This window comes from Atractosteus spatula, chromosome 16 (genome assembly GCF_055471065.1).
Source record: "Atractosteus spatula isolate fAtrSpa1 chromosome 16, fAtrSpa1.hap1, whole genome shotgun sequence".
Lineage (NCBI taxonomy): Eukaryota > Metazoa > Chordata > Actinopteri > Semionotiformes > Lepisosteidae > Atractosteus > Atractosteus spatula.
The window spans coordinates 4,848,492-4,874,302 of NC_142721.1; the positions used below are offsets into that span (position 1 = coordinate 4,848,492).

Sequence of the window (25,811 nt, forward strand, 5' to 3'; positions counted from 1 at the left end):
TAACAATTTCTGAAGCTGTGGAATGAATGTGTTGGTAAGCACATCCTTCTAAACTTATAAACAACCATCAGGCTTAAAATATGCACCTCTCTGGTGTTTACAGAAATTTTGCCTCCAACGTTTGACAACTTTGACAGCTGACAAGCAGGTACTCCAAATTTAAGCTAAACTTGTATAGTCACATAGGAACATGGTTTACCACCCTCATCAATTGTTCCTGTGTGTTTAGAGCTGGAAAAGCGGCTATGAAATATTATACTGTCCATTCAACACGGTTCTTTTCAGCTGGTGCACAAGAGGAGCAAGGTTTTGAATTAAAGATACTCAAAAGGGAAAGGGTGCTTATTAATAACAATGCAGCGGCTACCAGATTTCTAAAAACAAGAGAGAGGGAGACAGGAGTAAAAGAATACTGGTGCCTCTATTAAATTGGTTCCGTCATGTCTGAAGAACTTACAACCGCTTTCACCGTAGAGCAGATGTACTGTTGATTTCAGATTGTCTTTAAAATGTTTTATTGCAAGTGTAGTATCAGGCCATAAGAAATATTATTATGCACATGCACATATGTACAACTGTTATTATTTTTGTACGTTCTGTTAATTCATAATGCCTTTTAAAATCAGCTCTTAACTACTGAAAACTTGGCATCTGTTCTCTACAGTTTGAGGCATGGAAAAGAAATCCATGTTGCTAAAACTATGACACATATACAGTGAAACAGTGTTCCCAGTGAATGAGAAGGATTGTGCAACAGCATGTGCACCAGGGGGACGAAGTGAAACTGCTGTGTTTTTAAAAAAATCTGGAAATACTTTGAGAATGCTGGGCTTGTTTATGCAAGACCACTGACCTTTAATCCATAGCAGCCAACATTCAAGAATTGTTTTGTCATATTTTTTGACAAAAGGTTGATAATTACATTGTTTAAATATGTTTATTATTTTTTAAATGTTGTTTTTTGATCAATCTGGTATTGGCTATCCTTTTTCTACAGTTTTGGCAGAACACAATATACTGCATAATGTGTTCTTGTTTCATATCAACTCATACTGTTGTGACAGAGTCTGAGATGGAGGAGATGGATTATATATATATATGTTATGAGCATTACCGATTAAGAAATTAAGTTTGTCTACTTACATTAAATAACAGCTTCATTGTTAATTTTAGTTTGTGTGCGGAGACACCTAAGAACACGAGAACGGCTGCAAGCAAGATGTGGCCATTTGGTACATCTATTTTAAACCAGCGTTTTAGCTTAAACAACATGGTTGGACATCCCTAGATCCCTAGTTTCCCATTTAAAGGGGTGGGGACACACACCAGTGTACTAGTGGACCAAGCCTGTCTCCTAGCATGCATGTGACCACAATACTGTAGCTCAAGACAAACTGTACTTGGCCAGCAAATACTGTATATATATAGTCTAATTCCCAGTCTCTCCTAATTGACTCATTCTTCAAGGTGTTCCTTGTCACTAAAATCAATTCTTCTTCTCTACAAATCCATAAGTCTGAATGGCTGCTTTTTTAACTACAAAGAGAGTTAACTACTGTCTTAAAAAAATGTCTAAAATTTCAGTAGAAGATTACCGCTGTGTTTCTGCGCAAAGTAAGAAAAGCTCTGAGTGAAAAGGGCAGAACATTGCACAACGTCTAAATCTCCTGTGCAGCAGTTTGTACTGTAAGTAAAGAGTGTAAGCACTAGTTTTAGACATTTTAGTTTCTTTCAATATTACTGTTTTGGGATACGTGATATTTTGAAGCTTGAAAGAATTGGAATTTTTATATTTATTGTTTTTGAGTTGTTCTACAAACCTTAAGACCTCATAATCACGTGTATCTGTCAGGGGTTTTCTGACTTTGTCAAGGAAACTGACTACCATGTCTATATAGTAAAATAAAAATGCAGGCAGGTATTGTGTCCTGTGTTTTATATCTGGTTCATTGTGTTCTGTAATAATATTGTTTTGCCACTTGTGTTACTGATTTATAAAAAATAATTAAATGGTATACTCTCTACATATTGCTTCTCATGTGTGTGATTTTTACAATGTTATATATCATAGGTTAAAGATTTACACTTAAAAACATTGTTTACCACAATACATTATCAAAAATGATAAAATCAGCGATAATCTTTTTGGCTATTTTAATATGCATAAAATGATTGAAAAGGATGAATGAAAAGGATTGTGTAAACCCATGTTAGAAATACATTTCATTCTTGAATATATTTAACAAATTTACTGTGGAGGTGCCATTTTGTTAAGCTTCACTTCCAGATATGACTTTTGCAATTTTTTTTTGTTCTTCTTGACTGTAAAATGTATTTGTTCAATATCTTCCCTACTAAAAGTGTGATGTCTCAAAATACTGCCTGACTGATTAAATTGTGCAATAAACATGTCATATTTTAGTGCAAATGTACTTTGGTCAAAAATTTCAGTACAGAAACCATGCACTATATATTATTTTGGATTTTTGCTTTACCTTTTTTTTTAAAAAAAAACATAAACACAGTTACAACCTAGCAGCAGAGCTCAAGCTGTTTATGCAGTGTCAAACACAGAACAATCCCAAATGTAGTGAGTTAGCACTACAAAATGACATAAACTCTGGCTTTTTAAACGTACCAATATCCATTATTTATTTTAAAGATAACCAGTCAGGAGGGTCAATGCTGTAAGAGAAACTGCTACACCTTGCTCTCTAGCCATTCTACTCTTCACATGATGTGCTTTCCTCTGCCAGTGCGCTCTGTCAGGCTCTCCAGAAAGCTCTTGTCATCCTTATCTGTTAAGAACGAGAACATCAATTAGACTTGGAACCAAGACAATACTGCAAAAAAAACATTTCTATTGGTGAGCGCGATTCTGATTGATCTTTGAAGTTTGATTGAGCTCAGGATAAGGAAAAACATTTGGGTTCAGCCCTGTGTAGAGTCAGGGCTTTGTCATTAACTGACTAAAAATACCTGGAGATCTGGAAGCCCCGCTGCAATGTCATTTTGTGTGTGTGAAGGGTATTCAAGTCGCTAATTACCAAAGACCACCAGGTTGCACTTGCACTTGGCCTGGCCCAGAGTGTTCTCCACCACCAGTGTGTATTCTCCACTGTCCTTCTGATCGCAGGCAGGGATGGTGAGCGTGCAGACTCCGTTGGCAGTGGTCTGCCAGAACTTGGGGTTCTCAGAGATCTTGGCATCGCCCTTGAACCAGGAGACCTGGGGTTGGGGGATGGCCAAGAAGGCGCAGCTCATGGTGCAGTCTTTGCCACGGCGCACTGCGTGGTCCTTCAGTGGCACGATGAACTCCGGCTTCTGGGACAGATCTTTCAGCGTGTACTCTTTCATTCGCAGCTTCAGGTGCTCTGTGGGTCAGCAAACCGAGGAATAACAGGACTGCTTTCTCTAAATATTGTGCCTTTTTTCACAAACTGTTTGAATAATTCTGGTTTGTGAATTGGAGTAATACAGTCAAAACAAAACTTGCTGTCATTATTGTTTTTTTAACAGAGCCATGGTGGGGCATTACAGTATTAATATGTGTAATACATATGTGTAATCTCTGCATTTCATAGCCAGAATTACTGCAAGTAGAACTACTCCTACAGCTGTACCAGTCAGAATGTAGTTTGAAAACAAGGTTTACTGTGACATATATGTTCTGTTACCGCAAACGTAACACTCAAATCCACCAAATTACTTATTACAACTCATAATATTCTACTGTACAACTGCCCACCTTTCTCCTTGGCTATGGTGAAGGGCTCCTTGGAGTCCAGGGGGTCACTGTCCCCAATATCATTGCGGGCAATGACCCGGAAGAAGTACTTGCGGCCAGGAAGAAGTCCAGTGACAGTGTACTTGTTGCTGAAGACGCGGTCAGCAGCGGTGAACCAGGTGGCTGTGCTTGCGTCACGCTTCAGGATGATATAGTGTGCCTGGCCATCGTCAGCCACATCAGGGGTGTGGTCCCACTTGAGGGTCACCGTGTTGGGCACCTCCTCCACCAGCTTCAGGTTGCTGGGGGGCCGAGGAAAATCTAAGGAAGCCAATGTAGAAGAACGTGAGACACCATCGAGGGCTGCAGGCTGGAAACTTACATATTTTCCACTTTTTTCATTGCTTGAACATAAATATGATGACCTCCTGCGAAAAGGTTTGATAACTATTCCGCATGACTATTTAAGAGGTTATGTTTAAACTTCAGGAAGGCAGACTGGCCAAAGAAGGGACTGCAATGTGTCAAGAAAATGCGTCAATAGAAGCTGCTAAAGGGCCTCTAATTTCAGTAAATAGACCAACTGGGTATCAATTATTTAAGTATTCAATTATTGATGATGGGTGGAAAAAGTGGGTTAGTGGTCTGTTTGGTAGGTGTGGAGGAATAGCTTGTGGGTGGTGGCTGACCGTTAATGATCCTGAAAGAGTGCTACTACAGCCTTCTGCTTCTTTGAGCATGCACAGATACCCAATCTTAGACATTTTCCTGTTTGTGTGGTCTTCGCTCATCAGCTAGAGGGCTACCTGCAACGCGGACCTTGATGTCGTAGGAGGCCTCCCCATAGTCGTTGCGCAGGTTGATGCGGTAGACTCCGGAGTCTGCACGCTGTGACGAGGTGATCAGGAACTGGGAGTGCTTGTTGCCCTTGGTGATGGTCTCCCTGCCCTTCGTGGGGATCCCGTCCTTCAGCCAGGTCACAGTGGGCGGTGGGGAGCCCTGCAGTACGAGGAACACTGTAGAGCTGGCATGCCTCACCAGACCCAGTCAAAGCTCTGCCTACTTCTCTACAATAATTCCATATACTGTAGCTACTGGTAGATGTGCATTGGCCCAGTTTCACCTACCCCTGCTCAGGTGCACCTCAGCTGCGATGATCTACTGTAAGGCAAAGGCCCAGGTGAACATGCTACATAAAGACCTATGGCTGACAGCTGGGCATACAGTATTTTACCATAGACTTACACTGAAGGTGACGTGAATGCACAGGGCAGTCCCCGCTCGCACCTCCATCTGGTTTTTCAGCTTGGCTTGGATGTCAAATTTGGGAGGGGCTGGGACATTTGAAATAAGGGAAAGAAAAATTAGAATCAAAACAATAGATTACATGTTGATGTGATTTATGGGCTTTTTCCCAGCACCACAAGAAGTACAGTACTTAGGACTGGGTACAAGTGAGTGTTTTGTAAGTCTAACCAAGTGTAACCTAACAAGCTAAATGTGTCGATGTCTGCGCTTTGGCACTTAGTAGTGAATGTTGTGCTGACAGTGCCTTTATAAGTACAAGTCTTATGTGTGTGTTTGTGTCAGTTCAGTTTCTTTCCAGTCACGTGTGAAAGCAGTTTTCCTCACCCGGCGGGGGCATTGCTAGCACCCCCTGGTCCAGCTCAATAGGCTCCCCCACGCCTCCCTCGTTCACTGCACGAATGCGGAAGAAGTACTTCATGCGTTCCTGCAGACCGCCCACTGTGTAGCTGGTGCCAGTGATGGGGATCTTGGTGCACTTGGTCCACTCCTTGGCATCGTCTGCACGGACCTCCAGGATGTAGCCGGAGGGCTCGTCGCCCATCTCTGGGGGGTTCCAGCCCAGAGAAATGGAGGAGTTGGAGGAGTCTGTCACATGCAGGTCTTTCACCAGCCCAGGGGCACCTTAACAAGCACACACTTTCATCAGCTTCTTCTTGGTCCTTTGGCCATGTACTGTATGTGCCAACCTGCAGATTGAAATGGTTTTGCTTCCTGCCGCACTTTAACTGGTATTATTTAAAGACCATCACCCTGTTATACAAAGAAATGCAGCAGATTACTGACCACTATGTATGCAATCTGTTCAATTGAAAAAAAGACCTTTTCTTCAACAGTAATTAAAACACACCCAAGATATAAGTACTGTACACATTAGGATGGCAGTGGCTCTGTGGCTCAGGATCTGCACCTGTGGCTGGAAGTTTGGTTCATATCCTGCAGCTGGCAGAGGAATCCTACTCTGTTGGGCCCCTGAGCAAGGCCCTGTGTGTCTCATGGAGAGCAAGCTGGGGTATGCAAAAAGACAAATTCCTAATGCAAGAAATTGTATATAGCTAATAAAATGATCTTAACCCCAGCTGCTCCAGGTTGACCTTGCGCTCTGACCCCAGACTTCTCTCCCTGTCTGTGTGTCTTATGGAGAGCAAGTTGGGGTATGTGAAATGACAAATTCCTAATACAAGAAATTGTACTGTATATGGCCAATAAAGTGATCTTATCTTATCATACTGAATTCACATCAACACTAATGAAAGGAGATTAAACGTACTGTTGGTGTGTGAGCTGAAAAGTTATTCCTCAAACACTACTCCAGCATATTTTGGTTATTTGTGTTTCAAACGTGAACACCTGGCTTATGGTGAATGTATAGCTGAACCTGTAGGGATGATGTCACAGCCCTGAATGGACAGGAGTGTTAAGAGCTCCCATGTCAAGGACATGTTTTTCATCGTAAACAGTCTGAGGTTCACCTGCCTGGCTTGGGACCTCCAGAGACGATCCTCAGATGATGGTGCGATCCAGGGAACAGATGGCATGTGCTCTATATTGGAAATGCCTTATTACCTATTGTTGTTGTTTCTGCTTAAACATCTAACTATTTTCATACCAATAACCCCTGAACAAGCTGGTAAAACATAAGAAGTGCACAGGGGAAGTGAACTGACACAAGAAAAATCAGTTGAACACAAGCAAGCAACCTGCCATCTCTGTAGGGAACATTATTATTTTTTCTCCCTTTCATCATTGAGAAGGAATTTCTTATTTCTTCAAATAAATAATAGGAAAATGGGGGTGAAAAAACATTTGTGTGAGAAGGATCATTAGAATGTTTTGACTTTTATATAATGACAAAGCAGGTCTTTGCGGTTTTACTAACAAGTGATACTTACGGATGGGGTCTTTTGCATTTACAGAGTTTGAGGCAGTGCTGGGAGTTCCTGGCCCTGCCCTGTTAACAGTGGTGACACGAAACTCATACTCCATATCTTCCACTAGCCCATCCACTTTGTACTTGGTGTCTGGTGAACAAGCAAACCACAGTTTAGAATTTCCTTCAAAATGAATGCAAACTATTTACAGAATTCACCCAGGATAGCTGGTATGATATGATAGATATGATAGTTCCAGGTGTGGGACAAGAGACAGATTCACACTGCGCTGACCTTGCACAAGCTCCTTGTTGACTGGCACCCAGATGCTGCTGCCCTTCTTCCTCCTCTCGATGATGTAGCCCAGCACCGGGGCGCCGCCATCTTGAGCGGGGGGACTCCAGGTCACAGTCACCGCGTCCTTCGTCACGTCTAGAATCTGTGGCTGGGAGGCCATTCCAGGGGGCTCTGCAGAGGGAGAGAGACCACAGAGGAGTACACAGCTAAAACCAAAAATATAGTATGGCACAGACAATCTAAAACAACTGAATATATACATTATATAACAAAACAATATATAACAAAAATTATCATACAAGTCCTTTAGTAATTCAACATGTTTGTTAGGTATTTGTTCATCCATTGTACTTTTATTACTTTTATTATAATACTTTTATTATAATAGTATTATAATAATAATTTTTTGTATTGTATTTTTGTATTGGAATAACAAGACCAAGTCTGAAAAAGTCCAAATCAAGACCTAAGATTCAAGTAAGTAAATGGAAATGGGGAGTTTTTTAGCCATTGAAGCTGCCAGGCGTGAGTAACATAGTCATATAGAGCAGCTGTAGAATAGCTCATGTTTCTAGTCCTTTTCTCTCACATCCTTTTCTTTCTTTCCCCTCTCCCCTGTCCCTCCTATCGTTCCTTTTCTCTTTTTTCTGAATAAAAGGAAATTACTAGCTGAGGTGCTTTTACTGTAGCATGTTGAACTATTCATGTTTATAGAACAGTTTTATGTTCCCTGCTCCACCCTGACTCACCGATGGGCTCTCCGGCGAAGACCTCCTCTGTCTCCAGTGGATCACTTATGTCCTGCGAGTTGACAGCTCGGATGCGGAACTGGTAGGCGCGGCCCTCCTCCACCTTGTCTGTGCTGAAGGTGGTCAGCTTGCTGTCCACCTCTCCGATCTTTATCCAGGACTTCTTGCCAACAATCTTCCTTTCGATGATGAAGCTGGTGACCTGCTTTCCGCCGTTGTCACGTGGAGCCTTCCACTTCATCTTGATGCACTTCCCCGACCGCTCCAGGAACTCCACCTTTCCCTGTGGGGGCTTGGGTTTATCTGCAAAGCAGTGGGCAAGCCGTTCAACAGCTACTGTACCTGCAACGTCCTGCACAGCTTCTCCTTGCTGCGACACACTGAGCTAATGAAAGCAGCAGCCAACTCACTTAACTTCGAAATTACCAGCAGTTAACAAAGTTTTAGCTACCAGTGTGATCAGGAGTTCCACAGGCCAACAGTTTATGTCACAATACAAAAACACAAAATGCATTTTTACCGGGTGCACTGATTTTCAATGCAACTGCAGCAAAGGGAAATAAGAGAGTTACAAGAACAAAAGAAGGCCTTGCAGATAAGGCTCCTGAGGCCAGCTCAGGTTTATAAGGGTTAATTTTAAATAGAATTGGCAGCAATCCACATAAAGCTTTGGGTGGTCCAATGAAAATTGATTATCTTCAGGCGAACAGGTCTGCATCCTAAACTCACCAACGACGTTCAGGTGCAGGTTAGCGATGGCCGTGCCACAGTCGCTCTTGAGTTTCAGCATGATTGCGCCACTGTCCTCCCGCACGCACTTGTGAAGTATCAGCGTTGTGCAATCCGGGTGCTTCTCCACTACTGTGCGCTCATCGTCCATCATCTCAATGCCATCCTTGTACCAGGTGATCTTAGGCGCAGGCTTGCCCTTAAAGGGGATTTTTATGTTGGCAGTCTGTCCAGCCTTCACTGTTACTGGATGGGCTGCCAGAACCTCCAGCATGGTGGGGTCAATTACTGGAGGGTCTATGGAAAGAAGGATATAACAAGGACACTGCAATTTTCAATGACCATTCACTGTGTTGTCTTTATGTGTGCATTGATGAATTAATTTACAAATGTGAAGGTATTTTACCCAGTAATGACCTGCTGGCTTCCTGTCAAGATTCCCAAAATACTGGCTGTTCAAAATGCTAATATGGACTGAGTCGTGTGTTCACAAAACTACAACTTGAATCTTAATTTCAGTAAATTTTGATGGTATTTAGGGATGATCGTGTCTTTAGTGGACTCATACTATCAAGTAAAAAGCAAATATATAAAACTGATGTGTCAACAAAGATTTCCTATTGGGCCATTTAAAAAAATAAATATCTGAGGGCATCTAAAATGTGCAATGGATATATCTATTTAAAAATAATGTTCCATCTCACAGGCAAGAGCAACATTTCCAAATGATTCAATGGGTAAAATGTAAAACTAATTTTCAACAGAAGTGTCCAGGATTAGCGTGTTCAGAAAGGGTAGGGTTGAACAGTCACAAGTGCACAAGCAACACACCTGCTATGGCCAGCACTGCCTCACTCTCTGCACCTTTGGACTTGAAGGTGTACCTGCCCTCGTGTGCATCTCCAACATTGGTAAAAATTAACTTGTGCACAGCTCCCTGTTTCACCACCTGCACTCCGCTCATATCTGTTACCTGAAAAAAACAGGATCGTCAGTTGAGGTCAGTAGGTCAACGGTCTGCCATTTTTAACATGCAGGAAGATCAACATCAACCCCAGACTCTCCTCAGACAAAGTGAAACTGCTAGTCAAACCTGCTTTACACTGCACCCTACAACTGTTAAAGTCCTGTGCCAGTGCTTCCAATGACTAGTCTTGTGATATACATAGTTCATCAGCTTCTGGGTGTCATTGAGTATGCACCTGAACAACCTCCTGAGCAGAGTCAGTAAGTAGACTGGTGATGCCTCCTTGTTCAGACTGAATCTTACCGGATTGCCGTCTTTCAGCCAGATGCCATCTACCTTCTCATCATTCAAAACTACACATAACTCAGCTGGAGATCCGGTGGGGCACTGGACATCTGACATACCACTCTTCACTGTGGCAAAGCGCTCTGTGCAGGCAGGAAACAAAAATACCATCACTGGACCCTACTTAATATGTAATATTAATAATATTAAATTAATAATGTTTACACTTTCAAAAATTGTTTCTCATCTTAATCTTAAGCTTATGTAGGCTCATCAAATAACACATTTGGAAGTAACACCAGAACTTCCACTGCATTCAGGGGTACCCATGTTAATATAGTTAGGCTCTATACTGTCTTTTATAAGCCTCTAAAGATATGATTGACAAAAAGAAGGACTGGGAGTTTTGTTGTCTTTCCCAAAGTAAACTGTGTTCTCAAAATCAAGTTAGTGTCCTTACGAGGCCATGGTCACAAGGTTTTTAGTTCAATCTATCAGATGTTAAAGTACTGAATCCTGCAACATACCGTCCACTGTCAGGTTAGAAGAGCTGACATACTCCTGGGCGTCGTTCTCCTGTGTGGCCACAATTGCGTACTCTCCGCTGTCAGCCAGTTCACAGTCATCAATTATCAGCTCCGCTCTTTTGCCCTCCCGTATGAAGGTATACTGAGGATTGTGGGTTATCTCTCGGCCATCCTTCAGCCACTTGACAAACACGTCCTTGGAGCTCAGCTCACACTCCAGCCTGGCCTTACTCTTCTCCTTCACCCTCACATTTTTGAGGTGGCTGACAAACTTGATAGGAATTCCTAGGGATTAAATGTAGATTGAAAATGTCCATTTCAAACCAGAATAACACATGTAACAAACAGCTGATTTAAACGTAAGCAATCACCTGATTGTGCTGCAGTATTTACTTCCTGACACGGTTACATTGTAAATGTCTGCTCAAGAGTTACAGAGAAGCCTGCAGCCAATTCTACTGAAGTCATTTGTGTTTCATATTTGAAATCATCAGGAGGAATGTCTTACTGATTTGATTGACAAGACGTGGAGCACAAAACACATAAAATGGCTACTTCTGACATACTTTTAATAAGAAAAACACATCAGCGTCATTCACATGGCAGGACATACTGTTAATAAAGAGCTGTGTGGAAGCTGTCATATCTCCAATGCTCATGCTGTATTCTCCAATGTCACTTAGGCGCACATCCTTGATCTTGAGAGTATAGGTGAGGCCGTCCGCAGACACAGATACGTCAAACTTTTCATCCCTTTTCACCTCCTTGCCCCTGACCTTCCACACAAGAGGAAGGTCGCTCTTCTTTGAGAGTCGCACCTCAAACACAGCCGTCTGGCGTTCATTCACTCGGATGGGTTTCAGTTCTGTCAGTAACTTTAGAGGCTCATCTGGGAGCAAACAGAAAAGGGAACAGATTTATGACATCTGTATGACAATTGCTCTCAATGTGCTGTGATGGACGAATAGGATTTACCTATTACACTGAGCTTGGCAGTAAGGGTCTTGTCTCCAACTACCAGCTTATAGGTGCCACTGTCCTTCAGAGTGACACTGGAGATAAACAGCTGGTACTTGGTTCCCATTTGCTTCAACTCATACTTGCCAAGAGAGTATTGGGTCCTCAGAGGCTCATCCCCCTACAGTGGAGAAGCCCCAAAACAGATTCAAGGATGTAGAGCAAAGGAAATAAAATGTTTTATTGGCTTCCATGTTGAAAGCACAGAATTCCATATTAATTAACATTCACTCATTCACTGTCTTTCACCCTCCCAGACTGTCAATCATTGTTGTGATGACTTCTTCCATCCATATTTGTGTACTCCACTCCATTTGTGTGACTGGCCAGAATGTTTAAAAGTTTAATCTGAAGACCATGTCAATCAAATGAAGGGGAAAAAGCTAACACACCTAGACCAGGAACCAAAAAAATATGGGTTAATCAACTATTGCTATATACTGTACACCAAAACAAGTATCATTTCTTTATATCAGGAGGGCAGCTATCACATTGCTCTCTGTTGAAGAAATGGATTGCACTAAAGGAAAAAGTGGAAACATATCTTCATTGTTATTTTTATTCATCATAGATTTTACCTTGAACCACATCATCCTGAGGTTGGGATCCTTCAGCTCCAGGATGGTGTCAAACACAATGTTGGTGTCTGCTTTAGCTTCTATGTCTTCCAGAGGTTTCAGCACTTTCACCATCTGCAGTAGCCAACAAGGAAGAGCTCAACCCAGTTGTGTTACTTTTGTGAGCTATCCTGACACGTTAACAGCAGTGTTTTCTAAGTCTAGCCATGGGGCCCCTTTAACATCTGAGTTTAGGGGCAACTTTAAAAGCTGGCCTGCTTCAGGGTGTCCGGGAATAATAGAGTGAGTTGAGAGCTGTGGCTATAATAGTAATTTAAAGACTGAGACAATTTTGAAATGGGGAAAGGAACAATGGAGTGATGCTCCCAATCTTCAAAGTTACACATTAAAATGTATTTAGGTTTATTGTTGAATGTCAATGCTGTATTCACTTTGTTTCTTATACTGGTTTCAGGCCTAAATTTATAAAACATGTCCCTCTAGTGGCACAGTCAGAAATCTGTCTACTGTATGTTAATCTGTGGCTGATGTGTTTACTATAGAATCTGTAATACTAAATGTGGACTGTATTTTGTAGTATGTTCATTTCAGAGCACTTAACTAGAATGATTATGTTAAAAATTAAAATTAAAATAAAAAAATAAAGTAATAAAAGTTTAAATGAAAATTATGGTTTCAAGAGTCTTATTGAGGTAACAACCTCAGTCCTATTGAAGTAAAACGTCGACTTCATCATGTTTAATAATAGGTTTAATAGACCTCCCAGTTTCATTTTGGATCACTCTATCACCCAGTGATACCTGATAATTTCTATATTTTGTCTCTGTTTAGCCTTTTTACTGTATATGCAATTTGCAACCATTTATCATAATGGTTCTTAACCTCCATTGTATTAATTTAGTGCAGATAGGTTTACAGTTATTATATTCAGAACTAACTGGTCCAGTACTATGAATTGCTGGTTAACCTAAAATTCTACAATGGATTGGGCTACAAGGGCTGCACTTGGAGAACCCCTGATCTGAAGTGATACTGTAAGTTTAACCTCAGATGTCAGAGGGTGCTGGCCTGGCTACAGTCATGCTAGTACCTCCACGTCCACTTTCTTCTTCATTTCTTTGAGTTTCTTGAGTATTCCTCTGAAGTCGGTGAAACCGTGCTCTGCACAGATCCTCTCGTAGTCTTTTTTTTCTGCTCCGGAGAGGATTTTCAGCATCTCTTCCTCGGTGATGTGGCGCTTCTCCTCCTTCTTGGGAGCAGGGGCACCCCTGCAGGGAAGGAAAATGAGTCCTGCTTCATCAGCAGAGGAGTCTGTGTAAAGGCTAGAGGCCTGTCTAGTGGGAGGATGGACTACACGTCTCAGACACCTGCATGTATCCAGTTCACAAAGACCAGACAATCTGCCAAACCCCCTTCTTTGCAAATGTTTCATCCCGCTTCTTCCTTTTCATAAGAGCTGCTTCCTGTCTCAAAGACAAATCATGACTGAGCAGCTACTGTTGAGCACATGTTACACAGCACAAGAACAGAACACATACCGCTTTTTAAGCATCTTCTTGAAGTCCACCTGTGGATCTGCAAGATAAGCAGGTACGTATATCAATAAATATATATTTTAATAAAAACAAATTTGAGCAGTTTTAAGAATAATGAAGAAAGTATGTAAGGTAAATATTAAATATTAGTAAGGTAAAACAAAAGTTACACTACTAGTGTTCAACATAGCAAAAGTTTCATTTTGTTCCCATGCAAGAGATTCATTTAAATTTTACCTGACTGAATGGAGGATAGGTTAAGACACACTGGAAAATACAGTACTAGGATGTTGTTACCAGAAGGAACCAGGGTGTTATTTTCACAGCTGAAGGGCTAAAAATCAAAACTGCCAGATCTGTTCCTAGGCAGGGTTTTTCTCAACAAGTAAAAAAAGTATGTATTGAAATACTTTAGAAAGTATTTGAAGTAGTTATTGATTACACAAGGCTGAACCTGTCTCGTCCATTGACTGCCTTGTTATAGAAGCCAGGCAGCACAGAAGACAAGGCTGCTTTGCCTTCCGCAGATTGTAATTTAAATTAATTAGATTTAAAGTTTTCACTGTGTTCGACACCGCTGACTTACTCCTGCGATGTGCACAACTCCCAGTCCGTGAGGCAGAACCATACTGAGCTTCTCCCTCATAATTAGATTAGATGTCTGACTTGCATGGCTGAATGAATTTCTCACTCTGGCCTTGAAAACAAAAAAATGTTCATTATGGGAACGTACTTTCAGTAACAATGAGTGACATTGTGTAGATTGCATCACCGTGATCATTGGAGACAACACACTTGTAGTTATCGGCATCTTCCATGGCAAGATTCCTGATCTGTGAAGAGAAGAGACACATTGCATGGACAGTTGAACTGAACTGAAACTACTATCAATAAAGACATTATTTCTCCTCTATATTTAACAACTAATTCTGTCAGTCAAATTTTCTTAGAACCACGTTATATTTAACTGAAAGAGGAGTAAAGTGGGACCTTAAGTAAGTGTATCGATTATGGTAGATTCATAAATAAGGTATTCATTTTCAACTGCTGTGTTCTTGCAGATTTCTCCCTGCTAAATTTTTTTATGCCTTTGAAATACAGTATATATAATCTACAGTGTCTATCTAAATTCGAGAAATATATAATTTGCTTTTTGTTTGTGGCTATGCAAAGAGAGGCAGCCATTCTAGAAGAAGCACAGAGTTTTCCACAGATGTAGCTGTTTTAACTGCTGCGGTGAACGTGGCCTGCACCAACACAGCACGACATTGAGGAGAGCACATCGCACACGAGCAACCATCTAGTGGACACCAGAGCACATTACTGAAAGACTGCGGTTCCAACTGTGCACATGAACTTGACTAAGAAAACAAAACTATTTATTGCATTTGTTATATTGCTGTTAGCTGCTCAATGTATGTCATGCATGTCTTTATCGACTACTCTCTTATACCCTTGTGTTCAATATCTCCTTGAGTGGAATCGTCAATATTAATAACAAGGTACTAAGTCTTCCCCCAGCGTGAGTTCGTGAGTGAAGGGAAGTCTGTGTGCTTGGTGTTGTTACTGCTGTTGGACCGCCTGTAGGCTGGAGATCGTGGGTCATAACTTTTTAATAAAGGACTAAAATTGTGTTTTATTATCAGCAGTGTAGTAGAAAGGAGTTTTTCTAGCTGTGCAGTAACGAGACTTGGCATTCTGGAATCTTGTTAAAAGATTAACACTGGTCGACCCCGTGACCCAATTCCTCTGACAGCTATTGATCCGATCTCATCAATAAATTTAAGGTTTTCCTGCATTTTGTAATATTTCTCCCCCCTCTTGCTGTTTTGCACGGAAGAGCATTGCTGAAAATATTTCATGTGTATCTTCTATTCTGGAAATTATCTATTTCGAGTCACTATTGTACATTATCTTGCAATTACGATATAATAAGAGTATCTCTTATTACGAGATAGTACATTATCATGTAATTACGAGATCAAAATGATCAGTTCAGAGTATGAACGACCTATTACATTGTGCAATGACAGCACCTACAAACTACCGAGAGCTCAGCTGGGTTTAGACTGGGTTTAGTGTTCATAACAGTGTCCTACGATGCAGAAGGTACATGGACGTGCTTTCGACTATGATTTAGTTATAATGAAATGTTATGTATTTTTTGCTCATTTGAACATAATCATTATAAGCACGAGGGCACACAGACGTATCCTTCAACAAGAAAGACGATACCGTGCATTCGATTCCACTGCTTAAAACGTAAAGTCAACTAGTGCTATTACAGGTATTTTATGACAATTGTGATATCACGTGAGTTATTAAGGACGCGATCATTTACTATTTCGTAATTACGAGATAATGTACTTTCTCGTAATTGTGAGATAATCTCTCGTAATTACGAGATGCACATTATTTTTCCCTTGATGCCAGCAATGCCCTTCCCTCCCCGTAGTTTTCGGCTGTGGTAACGGGAGGTAAAGTTGTAGTTGCCTCAGGAAGGTTGCAGTTCTCTCTCTGAGCAGGAGGTGGCAGCAGGGGATCGAGACGCAAGAGGTAAGCAAGCGCCACTGCTCCATGAAACAGATGGCTCACAGAGATACATATGTTAGCACCCACTAGTTAACTTAATTGTTAAATAATAGCCTTTTAAGCTGATTAAAGGTTTTCCCGGCAGAGTGGGAGGCAGTGCTGTCTGTTTTCTGAGATGTTAAACGTAATGGTGTAAACTTTCTGCCTCCTTAAGGTGCATAATTTCCTGTCAACTCTGACAACTGATGGGCATCTCAGTTGACCACTAATTAATGCCTGTAAGAGTCTTTCAGTTGAGACTGTAAACTCAAATGCAGTATTTTGTAGCTCAAATGCGAAATTGGCTGAAGAGTAGCATTGCTGCTAAATATACTGTTGGCACTGTTGGATTACACTGGTTGATAGAATTAATTGGGAATGTGTAATAAGATACTAACAGTACTAGAGTGTTTGTGGAGATTAATAACATTGTTCAAGGGTGTTACCCTCCCTCTTCTTTCTGCTACTTTAGTGAGGAAGCCACAGAGGCGATACGGTACCTTCAGCACGTACTCCTTAGTGATGGTGTCGAAGAAGGTCTCAACCCCTTCTCTTAAGGGCTTCCCACTATCTCTCTTCCAAGTCACAGTGGGCTTGGGGTTCCCAGTCACCTTGGCTTTAAAAGCAATCTTGGCCCCTGGAAGAAACAGAAAAGAGCTGGAGGATAGGAAATATTCCTATATATTATATCGATATTCCTGACTTTCTCCTGTCTACTTCTCTTCTGCACTTTCATCAATGGGTTTTGAAGTGTTTAGTGTTAGTGTACACCGTACAGTAAAACACTGTATTTAATTTGTGAGCCATATAATGAACTAGTGGGCCAACTTTAGAAATTCTTCTGAAGTCCAGAGGAGGTACAGTAAGTTGATTATATAGAATCAGTCTCATATTATTTCAGCTAAAGAACCATGGTATAAACTATATCATAGCGAAACAGTAATAAAACATTACATGTGCAGAAGTGTGCAGTTAGAAGTCTCTTGTCTTTTTTTATTATTTAATTTCTTAGTTCACTGTTTGCTTAAAGCTTCTGAGTCCACAAATCCCATAAAAGTAGGTGGTCTGTATACAGTATGCACAGTGCTTCTATTGCAAAGGGATTTGGATGTTATCTCCACACCTTCCTGTGCAGTGATGGCACGTGGCTTCTCTTCAAATCCTGGAACACTCTCTCCTGCAGGTATCTCAAAGGACTTCTGAACCAGGCTGAAGGACTCCACTGTGGCTGATATCTTGCGCTGTATCGATTGTTCTGAACAACATAATAGACACAGCAGCAAATTAAGAACATTTATTTAATCGTGTAATTATCATCTTCCCAGTTCCCATCTACGGAGAGCTTGTGGACCAGCATTTGTAAACACTAAATGTAGAACACCGAGTCTTCAGAGACAGCTGAAATATGCCAAAGGACCTGGTACAAAAATGTTGATATGGCTATTTTGGTACGTATATTGGCTGAATTACGGATAAAAAAAAATAACTAGGCTTGTCAACTTTAAATGAAAAATAAATATTTCAGTAACAAGACATTTTTATTGTATTTGTAAAATGTGCTTTAAGAAAAATTTATTCTAACCAAATTTAGATAAAAAATACTTATTTTCCTGCAATACTAAAAGGTTTATCTGGCCATTATCAGTAATGTTTATTGTAATATAATGTAAGACAGTACAGTGATCATCCATCTACTGTATCTATCCATCAATTTTCTAACTGCTTTTTCCAATTCAGAGCCTGTAGTGGCAATCAAAAGGGCACATGGGAGGATGCACCCTGGATGGGCCCCCCTGTGCTCGTGTCTGTGTGTCTATCACAGAGAAGACATACAGAAATGAACATATTCACGCTAAGGGTCATTTTTCCAGAAGCCAATTAATACACCAGTATATCTTTGGACTGTGGGAGGAAACCGGAGCACAAGAAGGAGACCCACACCAACACTGGATGGGAGAACATGCAAACTCCACACAGATAGCAGGTCAGGAATTGAGCCCAGGGCTTCAGTGCAATGCCAGCTACTGCACCTCCATGCTACCTAGTACAGTGTTTCGAACATCCCTACAGTACTTTTTGAGCAACAGCAAAATGTCTACATAATCCTGTAATTTGAGACACGATGCCTAGCCTCTGTCCTTACCCTCCACAACCTTCGATGTTTGGGACACCTTTCGGAGCTTGGTGGTGGTGGTGGTGGTGGTGGAGGAACTCATCTGGATTTCGGAATGCATCATTCCCCCGGAGGAATGGAGGACCTTGGTAGCCATGGCGACGCTAGAGGCTTAAAAATCTCAGTAGGCAAACTACACAATAACACCACTGAAGGAGTGTTCAACACAATCAAAAACCAGGTTCTGCTTCCCGAAGTCCTTCACTTTTCTTCCACTGTACGTAGAGACAGACCACAAAATCATAATTACAGACAATGCCCTGGGATAAAGAAGGCGGAAGATTCAAAGAGCTGCATTTAAACAAATAGCCTGTTGATAAGGTTACCTTCAATCCAGACAGATTCCTTTCACACGGCTCTGGTTAGAAGTAGGTGCTACCCTTTACACTGTAGCTGTCCAGTCTTCAGCCTGCACATAAAAAAAAGAAAGTTGCATTAAAAATTGCACAGTTTCCCTTTTCTCCCTCCCTGAATGCCGCATAATGAATTACATTTGATCAGCTGCGAATCAGGGCACACCCATCTTTAAACATAACACTCAGTGGTGAATTCTGTATGAATACAAGAGGGAAAAGATGCCTGGTGGACATCGTTATCTGCTTCTTGGGGTTGCAATAATTTTCTAACTGATATTAAATACACAGTACACAATATCATTTAAAAGAAATGCTTTTCATTCGATAAGCCTATAAAAACTTATCTTCCCTCCCTAAACATAGCTCTTTACCGGGTTGTAACAGCTGGATAACGCAGATATGGTTTTTGTTACCTAGTCCTGGAGAGACAGGCTTGCACGGAGAGTTTGATGCAGAGATGTGCGGCAGGTCTTCACTCTTCCAGCCTGTGTATCTCTCCCCTGTTCCTGGCAATCACCTGCTCACTCTCAGCCTTGCACAAATATGGCCCTGTGGAGAGGAAGATGGTCTGAGGAAATTAGCACCAGTCCCTTGTGTCAGATTCACTTACTGCAGCCACACCCGACTCAGCGTTTTACTTTCTTGGGGTCCCCTAGGAAAAATATTTAAAGAGGATTTTCATTTAGCACTGGTGAAACACTTTGACTTCATGTTGGGCAATTCTACACTCCTGCAACAGTAGGCCTTACCTCAAAGCAAACATTTATAAATATCAGTCATATAATTCCGAAGTCTTTTGATTGCTTAAACTGCAAATGACTTTTTCAACCCCCCTTTATTGATGAAGTAGGACAGAAGTAGTTTACAAATTAGCCTTTTTTCAGTGGCTATAATGCCAGATTATTGCTAGCTTGTTCACCTCCTTAAAGGGTGCATAGTGGGATGGGTTTTATTCATGTATTATACAAGATCAAATTACTGTGATTATTATTATTTGGTTATTATCATCTTAATATGGTTATGTGTATTAAAATGCTCAATAAACATTAAAATAAGACACAAACCAGAAATCTTATTTTGCATTTCTACCTTTTCTTGACTGTCAAAAAAGTGGAAAACATATCTGTATTAACCCAGGAAAAATACCCTTCAACAGAATATTCTTGTACAATTAAGAAAAGTTTTTCTGTTGAACTGGGTTTCGCACCCATTCATTTTTGTGCATTAGAGCCTTAAATAAAACTGTTCCATCTCTTCTGCAGAGATAATTTTGTTTACATAGCAGTTGCAGTCTGTCAATTAATTTGTGTCTCCCTGCCAAACCATTATTTATTAGCCCAGAAAAAAAAATCATAACGAACATCTGACAGTCAGGCCTTGTTTCTTCAAGGGCAGGCAAGCTGTGTTGTTTTTAAGGAGGAACAGATTTAACAGTCCTGAAATAGGTGATTTTAATGGGTTCAGCTTTTAGCTTCTCAGCTCTCTTGTGTTTTTTTCCAAGCTCCTTGAGTCTCATGACTCACACTTCAGAACTGCCCCCACAGGTCCCACTTGCTGCTGGAAATGGAAATGATATTCCTTCTGCCACAGCTGACTGACAGATCCTTGAATGTTTGGGCCCTGAAGTCTTTCCCCATCTCAGGCAGCTGAAAGCATAGCTGTCATGCCAGTGCCATCCACATACCAGAAAACTGCAACGTTTCTGCTAATAAAGTTTTAGATTTGAGTAAATGTGTGAACTTCATGTATATGCTTTCACACTGAAAGAGACATTGAGGTCAACTATATGGCTCACGGGTTTCCAACTCTAATTAGAGTCCAGAATCTACCGTGTTCTGTAAATCTCTTACAATTATCAAGAGCTTAAGGGCGCAGAGAAAACTGATCCAGTAAACCTTAATTTGATCAATATCACCATTCTTATTAGTGTGAAACTGTAAAACATAAAAACGATATAAATCCTGCTGTATTCCAACTATTTTAGAGCTCTATTGTGTATTATACTCATATAATCTGATTGATTGAGTGTATTGTTGTGAGTCAGAAATCGTGGTAAACTTCCCATTGTCCTATATCTGCAATTTGATTAGTTTTGTTTTAGGTTTTCTTCGAAATATTAAAATTGATCATTTTTTTTATATTCTGTGTAAAAGGTGCTATATTTATTATGTAGGTAAAATATTCAACATATTCAGTTTAAATATTCAATAACTAAGTAGTTATCCCATATCCATTGCACACAACATTTTTACTCTGAATTTCAGCGGTGTGGTTTGAACATTTCATCTCTTTATGTTTAAGATAATAAACATTTATATTTATGAGGCAGTATTTGAACCTAGAGTACTCAGTTATTTATGAGTTTTAAATACACTGTACAGTATAACAAAGTGGACTTTTCAAACACAGGCGACTGATCTATTAGCTCAGGTTAAAAACATTCCTGCCGACTGATGACATTTCGCAAGTTTGCTGTTATTTCTGATCCTGTATTGTTTGCTGACTCAGCATTGCAGCTCATGTAGATTCTTAGATATCAGAAGCAAAGAAAACTGTGATTATTAGATCAGTATGAGAGCACTTCCTTTGAAAAGAGGGGAAGGGATGGCCCTTCTGCAATAGGCTTGGGCCGATCGCCGGTTGGGCCGACCTCCCTGATAGAGAGCTAGCTTGTTATTTTGGAACTCTCAGGGGTACCTGCGTAAGAGGATGGAAATAGTAATGGGACTGACATTTGACAAAGGCCCCTCCCTTAGCCTAACAGGAAGTGTTGTGCTGTTACATTTTAGCCTTATTTGGAAAAGGGACTCTTCCCCTGGGATGATGGGATTGAGGATCTGATTGCTGTACTCCAAGGAGCGGGCTTGCCCTCTTCTCTGTCTTCTTATCCCACTGCCTCTGTAGCATGGGGGGGTCTCTGCTGTTATTCTGGGGTTCACTCTTATTTACTACTGTATGTGAAGGAGCATGATAGGGAGGCAAACTGGAGGTATGGGCTCGATGCTGTCCTGTGCTGATGTCTCAGTAAGTCACATTCAGCCATGGAAAAGCACAAAACAAGACCAGATCAAGCAAGGGACAAACAACAATAATAATTTATATCTATAGGTGCTTTAAAAATAACAAAAAGCACTGTACGGTTATAATTGCATAAAACATAAAGCACAGAGCAGACCAGAATTATTCATTGAAAGCTACAGTGTTCATTGATTCATCTGCAGGCTTTTTGATGACATTTTCTCCTCTCTCAGTGTGGGTTGCCATTGTAAGTGGGGATAGGAGGAGAAGGAGGTGGGACAAAGGTAAAGAGGAGTTCTTTTGTTCTGTTTTTTTATTCATTCTTTGTTTATCCATCTATCCATTTTATAGTGGCTTCTTTCTATTCAGGGTTGCAGGGGAGCTGAAGCCTATCCCAGCAAGCAACAGGCACAAGGTGGGATACACCGTGGATGGGCCCCAGGCTGTTGCAGGACACAAACATACTGTAAACTCTCACACCAGGGCCAATTTTCCCACAAGCCAATTAACGTACCAGCATGAAACCCACTCAAACTCGGGAAGAACATGCAGACTCCACACAGATAGCACCCCAGGCCTGGAACTGAATCCAGGGCAACAGCACTGTGAGGCAGCAATGCTAACCACAGCGTCAATGTGCCGCCCCTATATAAATATATCAAATACATAAACGTACAAGAAGCTGTATACAAATAAGTTAAAGTTACGTCACTTTAGGTTTTCATTAAGTAAGAATTTACCCTTATTTTCTGACCTGTCTTTGATGTTTTTCAAAATAAATTGAGATCAGAGGTACACTCTCCCGTGTTTATCTTTATTTCTTGTGTGATAGAGTAGTGTTTAAAATTCTCACGGCATGTTCTGTTCCTTCAGTCAGAACCTATAACTGTAGAACAAGCTTGTACACTACTAAGATGGGTTTTATGCTGCAGCTCTGTAAGGGGTCAGACAGTTGCCTTTCAAAACTGCACAAGATAAAGGGCAAGACTGGTGTGATATAAGTACCCCCTGTGGTCCTGTTGCCAAACAGGACGTCTGGAGGAGTCACAGAAGTACGGAAATATCATAGGCCAGAAGAACACAAAGTGGTGATTATTTACTTGGCATTCTCTTCATGCAAAGAAGACAAACAACCAACAAATGTGGCAATGCTCTATTTGAATGTTGCTGCATAATGGCTTCAAAATCCCTTCATAGCTGCTACACAAGATGTTATGATCACATACATAATGCTTTATAGATGACAAACCTGTTAAAATGACAAAACCTGTGCATACGATAGCTGCTCTATCAGTTGGCCCCAGGTTAAACCCAGGCTGTGTAACAGCACACAGTCAATGACAGAGTCCAAGACAAAGACTTGACTTGACACAGTGACAGGTTCAGAAGCCCAAGCTGGACAGGTAAGCCTCCATTTAAGTAAGCAATGAGTCAGGGTCTGTAACTTGACTCAAAATGGTGGAGCAGACAGGAGATAAAAACAACAGCGTTACAAAACACAATTACAAATAACAAACAATACTGTATATAGATAACTGTCAATTATTTTCAACAGTTTTATAATCAACAGCAGAGGCAGAAATCGTCTCCCATTGGTCAGAGTTGCTAAATGCCTACTCTACTTACTTTTAGAGGTGTCTTGGAGATGCTCCTTAACCTTCTCTCCCCATCTTTTTGGGAAAATTCTATGCTACATTTCTTTCAGCAGGTGCCTTGAACACAAGCAACACATCTGCAGGTGATAATTAGCTTCAAATTAATTTGGAAACAGAAATGTTGATACCCATTGATAGCATGCTCTTTTAACTGCTTTTGGAAAAGTCTTTTATATTACAGTAGCTTGTACTCCTAGTGCCATAGCCATTTACAATAAGATGCAGAGATTTTCAAAGTGAAAACTGTCCTCTGCCAGCTACATTGTATTTGGCATTTTTACTTAACCCTCATGAAAAACGGCAGCTTCCAGGTAACTGAATGGCGATCTCACCAGTTTTTGTGAGCTATCCACCAACACTACCCTACAAAACTCCCCTAAGCCCATCTGCCTGTCCAACATGGGTATTCCATTCTCTGTCACTGCCTGTCTCTGCTTTAGAAAAGACAGCACTGTAGAGTGAAGAATGTGTTACAAAACATGAGATGACAGTGCTTCATCTGTATGAAAAGTAAATATTCATTTATTGAAGGAAGTGGCAGCTTCTTTTCTTGTTGGCACTTTTGTCTTGGTACTCCTGGGAAAGATCCTGCTGTGAGATAAGAGAGTTTCTGTTCCCAAGCAAAACAGCATGATGTGAAATGGGGCTTGTTAGCACCCTGCTTAGTGAAAACCAGGTGCATACACTTTTAAAGAACTACTGACATGATACTGTACATCAATGCTTTTGTCTTGAAGATTGAAGGCAATGTAAGGGAACTGTATTGAGATCTTGCAGCCCTAAGAAAGACCTGTAATCAGTTAAGTTAAAAAGCATATATTTTTAGCAAGTCAGGCAGCTCATAAGGCATCGTATGTAATGAGCCTCTTATTTCAAATTAGCTTTCAGAAAATACATAAACATCCTTGTTTCAGTTTGTCATAATTGTTGTTTTGACATATTGAGAACAGACAGGTTGACAGGTACAAAGACAGTAATGTTACCACCTCGTGACAGGTGCATCATCACCTTGTAACCTGATCTTGTCAGATCCCAGAAGCTTAGCACAGCAAGCCTGATTAGTACTACGATAGGAGACACAGTAGTAATGAAAATGCTGAGGAAAATCAGGTTACTATTTTAATTGATGTTGGTAGACCAGTAGGTGGCAATTTTCACCCTGCACCAGAACTTCCATTCCAATGCCCTTCTCAGTGTGTAGACCAGGGACATTATGCAGAGGTGCTGTCCTTTGGATAAAGTGTTTAACCAAGGTTCTGACTGCTTGGTCACTAAAAATGCCATGGCACTGTTTATAGTTGGTATTATTTCCAGTATCCTGCCTAAATTCTCCTCTGGACTTGCACAATCTGAGCTGGCTAAATTTTCCCCTTAATTCAACTGGTGATGTAAGTGCTCACTTCTTCATTTTATGTGGAAAATGAACAAAGTAGCAGAGACATAAAGAAAAGCACCGAAGCCTGAAATCAAATCTAGAACCCTGCAGCTGTGAAACAGCCAAGCTAACTTCCATTCCACCAGGCTGACAATGCTACAGATTCATTCTAAATTCATTTTAGAAATTGACATTCATTTAAGAGTCATTTTCTGAACTGACAAATTATTTTGCCAGCAAATTAACTGATAATTTGGAAATTTAAACCACATTGTATATATTATTATATGTGAGCCAAGCTTAATTTATAGCAGTAAAACTTTTAACAAGAAATATCTATTCACCTTGAGAATCATTTGAGTGATTTATTTAATAAAGTCTAAGGGTTTAAGTGCTGCTCTTCTGGTCATTCACTTACCTGACAGCTCTGTCCATACGCATGCACATAGTCATTTTTTTGAGTCACCTTCACTGGAAATGTTTTAATTAAATTTCCCAAAGGAGAAAGATTCAACATTCATCCTTATAAACCGTTTTAGTAATAAATTATGACAAGTTCCTTATTGCTTTCCTGCTTAATTGACTACACTGGTTAAGTGACGAGCTGAGGTTATATGCACAGAAGTCGTTCGATTATAATCAAACTATCTGACTGTCTTTGTTCTAAAATCTCCTTGGATTTCAAATCCATAAACACTCCAGTCTCAGGAGGCAGAGGACATAAATCACACACAAAACCATGTAGAGGCTATAAAACTGCACGGCTTTATGATGAAATAATTTGTCGGTGCGTTATTTTAATATTCAGTAGGAAGATTATTTGATTTTCTAAACTGATGTGTGACGTGGGGTAATAGCCTGTTTTTTCAGCTATAAATTTGTCCTGTCTATATTAGATCAGTGGAGCAGTTCAAATAAACCTGTGCCAGTGCTGCCATGTTTAAGGACCACAGCAAAGATATGAAATTAAAGTTCAAAACATGTTGTTTAAATGACTGTTTTTAGTTTTTGAAGAGCTTTCTAGTAACAATGTTTTGTAGACTTTAAATTTGTATTTTTTCTGTCTATATGCAATA

General features: G+C 40.6%; 1 protein-coding gene across 1 annotated transcript; it reads right to left on the bottom strand.

The window, feature by feature from the left end:
• Window positions 1–2,633: 2,633 nt before the first annotated feature.
• On the bottom strand, window positions 2,634–19,149 carry LOC148819405 (immunoglobulin superfamily member 22-like). Its single transcript, XM_088934879.1, has 24 exons — window positions 19,101–19,149; window positions 18,658–18,740; window positions 18,302–18,546; window positions 17,282–17,413; window positions 16,659–16,795; window positions 14,321–14,420; window positions 13,591–13,627; window positions 13,143–13,320; window positions 12,053–12,166; window positions 11,433–11,595; window positions 11,071–11,346; window positions 10,458–10,742; window positions 9,949–10,073; window positions 9,510–9,651; window positions 8,679–8,975; window positions 7,950–8,252; window positions 7,198–7,371; window positions 6,925–7,053; window positions 5,360–5,656; window positions 4,973–5,061; window positions 4,534–4,726; window positions 3,749–4,048; window positions 3,048–3,374; window positions 2,634–2,798 (listed from the first exon to the last, which is right to left on the bottom strand). Exons 3-24 carry the CDS (start codon window positions 18,426–18,428, stop codon window positions 2,731–2,733), a joined length of 3,993 nt encoding a protein of 1,330 aa, XP_088791005.1. The 5' UTR covers window positions 18,429–18,546; window positions 18,658–18,740; window positions 19,101–19,149; the 3' UTR covers window positions 2,634–2,730.
• Between the last annotated feature and the right edge of the window lie 6,662 nt (window positions 19,150–25,811).

Coding starts and splice junctions, on each gene's coding strand:
- LOC148819405 (XM_088934879.1), bottom strand. CDS start 18,428: ATGGCTACCAAGGTCCTCCATTCCTCCGGGGGAATGATGCATTCCGAA. Junction 13,628..14,320: donor GTCACTCATTGTTACTGAAA/GTACGTTCCCAT, acceptor CTTATCTTGCAG/ATCCACAGGTGGACTTCAAG. Junction 8,253..8,678: donor CCTGCACCTGAACGTCGTTG/GTGAGTTTAGGA, acceptor ACTGCTTTGCAG/ATAAACCCAAGCCCCCACAG.